The following is a 1,178-nucleotide window of genomic DNA, read 5'->3' as shown; positions in this document are numbered from 1 at the left end:
CCCCAGTACTCTTTCCTGCCATGGCAGGGGGTCGGACTAGATGATCTGCTCAGGTCCCTTTCGACCCTACAAACTATGAAACTATGAAGATGTTTCATGTCAGAATCTTACTTAGAAAAGCCTTTCCCGTGTCCTGTACCAGATTTAGGTCCTGAGCTCTGCAAATAGAAGGCCAGGTAGATATGTACCTTATAGGCTAACTAAATAAGATGCAAAGAGATCATCACAAGCTTTTGTGAACTTGAATGCAAATAGTTCTGGGAAAGCTTTATAAGAGGTGAACATTATCTTCACTCCTCAGCATTTCCCTGTATAAGTATTTTCTGAATAATATTTAGATCAAGAAATCTATTAAAATATATCCAGCATAAAACTCCCAAACAAACCCAAAATAGACCCTTGGGGCAGGTGAACTTCAATTCTGACTCTTTCACTATAGGCTCGGAACTACCTGAACCCAGAAGATATTCTGAAAGGAGAAACAGAAGAAAGTCTGGGTAAAGTGCAGGAGGTGCTTGGCATATTGAACCACTTCAAGCAGACATTTGAGGAACGAAGACAAAATCTCTACATATACTTTAAACCTGACCAAGAGATGAAAGAATGGGACTTTCAGTCTCTCTTAGTTTTTGCAAGATTGGATAGTTTTCTAAGAAGACTTGAGATTGTAGCGGTAAGAATTTGATCTAGAAATATGGAGTAAAACTGAGAGAAAATACTGCAAATGTAAGTCTACAGAGGGTGGAATTAGTTCTACATCTGTTTGTGCGCCTTAATGGTAGTTTTCTATCTGCATACCTGGATACTTGGCACTACTTCTTCACTGTAGGCTGAGCGTGTACAGTAGCTTATGCACTGGTCATGCACTGAACATAAGTCTGGTAAAGGAGTATGAACAGGAGTATAAGTCTTGGAAAAGGAACAAGACACTCCCCCGCAGTGTTTTAGTTCCTCTCTGAATAGTTATGGAATTGTACCTTGAAGTGGGAGGCCTGGGTTTTAAGCCCTCTCATCTAGAAGGGGGTTGAACTTAAAACTTACTTCCCAATACTGTACTCGTTCCACTGTGCCACAGCTTAGGCATTATAATGGCCTTTCTCCAGTGGTAAGGCCTTTCCCCAGAAGATAAGGCTACCACACAATCCATATTTTAGTCACTGACTGAAATGGAGAGTGGG

At 40.9% G+C, this 1,178-nt stretch overlaps 1 protein-coding gene across 1 annotated transcript in view; it reads left to right on the top strand.

The window, feature by feature from the left end:
• Window positions 1-685, top strand: part of LOC109310857 (dynein heavy chain 9, axonemal-like) — a 15,392-nt gene extending 14,707 nt beyond the window's left edge. Inside the window, exon 5 of the mRNA XM_019536187.1 lies at window positions 440-685. Within this exon, the coding sequence (XP_019391732.1) occupies window positions 440-685 (246 nt within the window). The remainder of the gene's footprint in view (window positions 1-439) is intronic.
• Window positions 686-1,178: the final 493 nt, after the last annotated feature.

The sequence above is a fragment of the Crocodylus porosus genome, unplaced genomic scaffold (genome assembly GCF_001723895.1).
Source record: "Crocodylus porosus isolate Cpor-Errol unplaced genomic scaffold, CroPor_comp1, whole genome shotgun sequence".
Lineage (NCBI taxonomy): Eukaryota > Metazoa > Chordata > Crocodylia > Crocodylidae > Crocodylus > Crocodylus porosus.
This window is presented reverse-complemented; position numbering and strand designations above follow the sequence as displayed.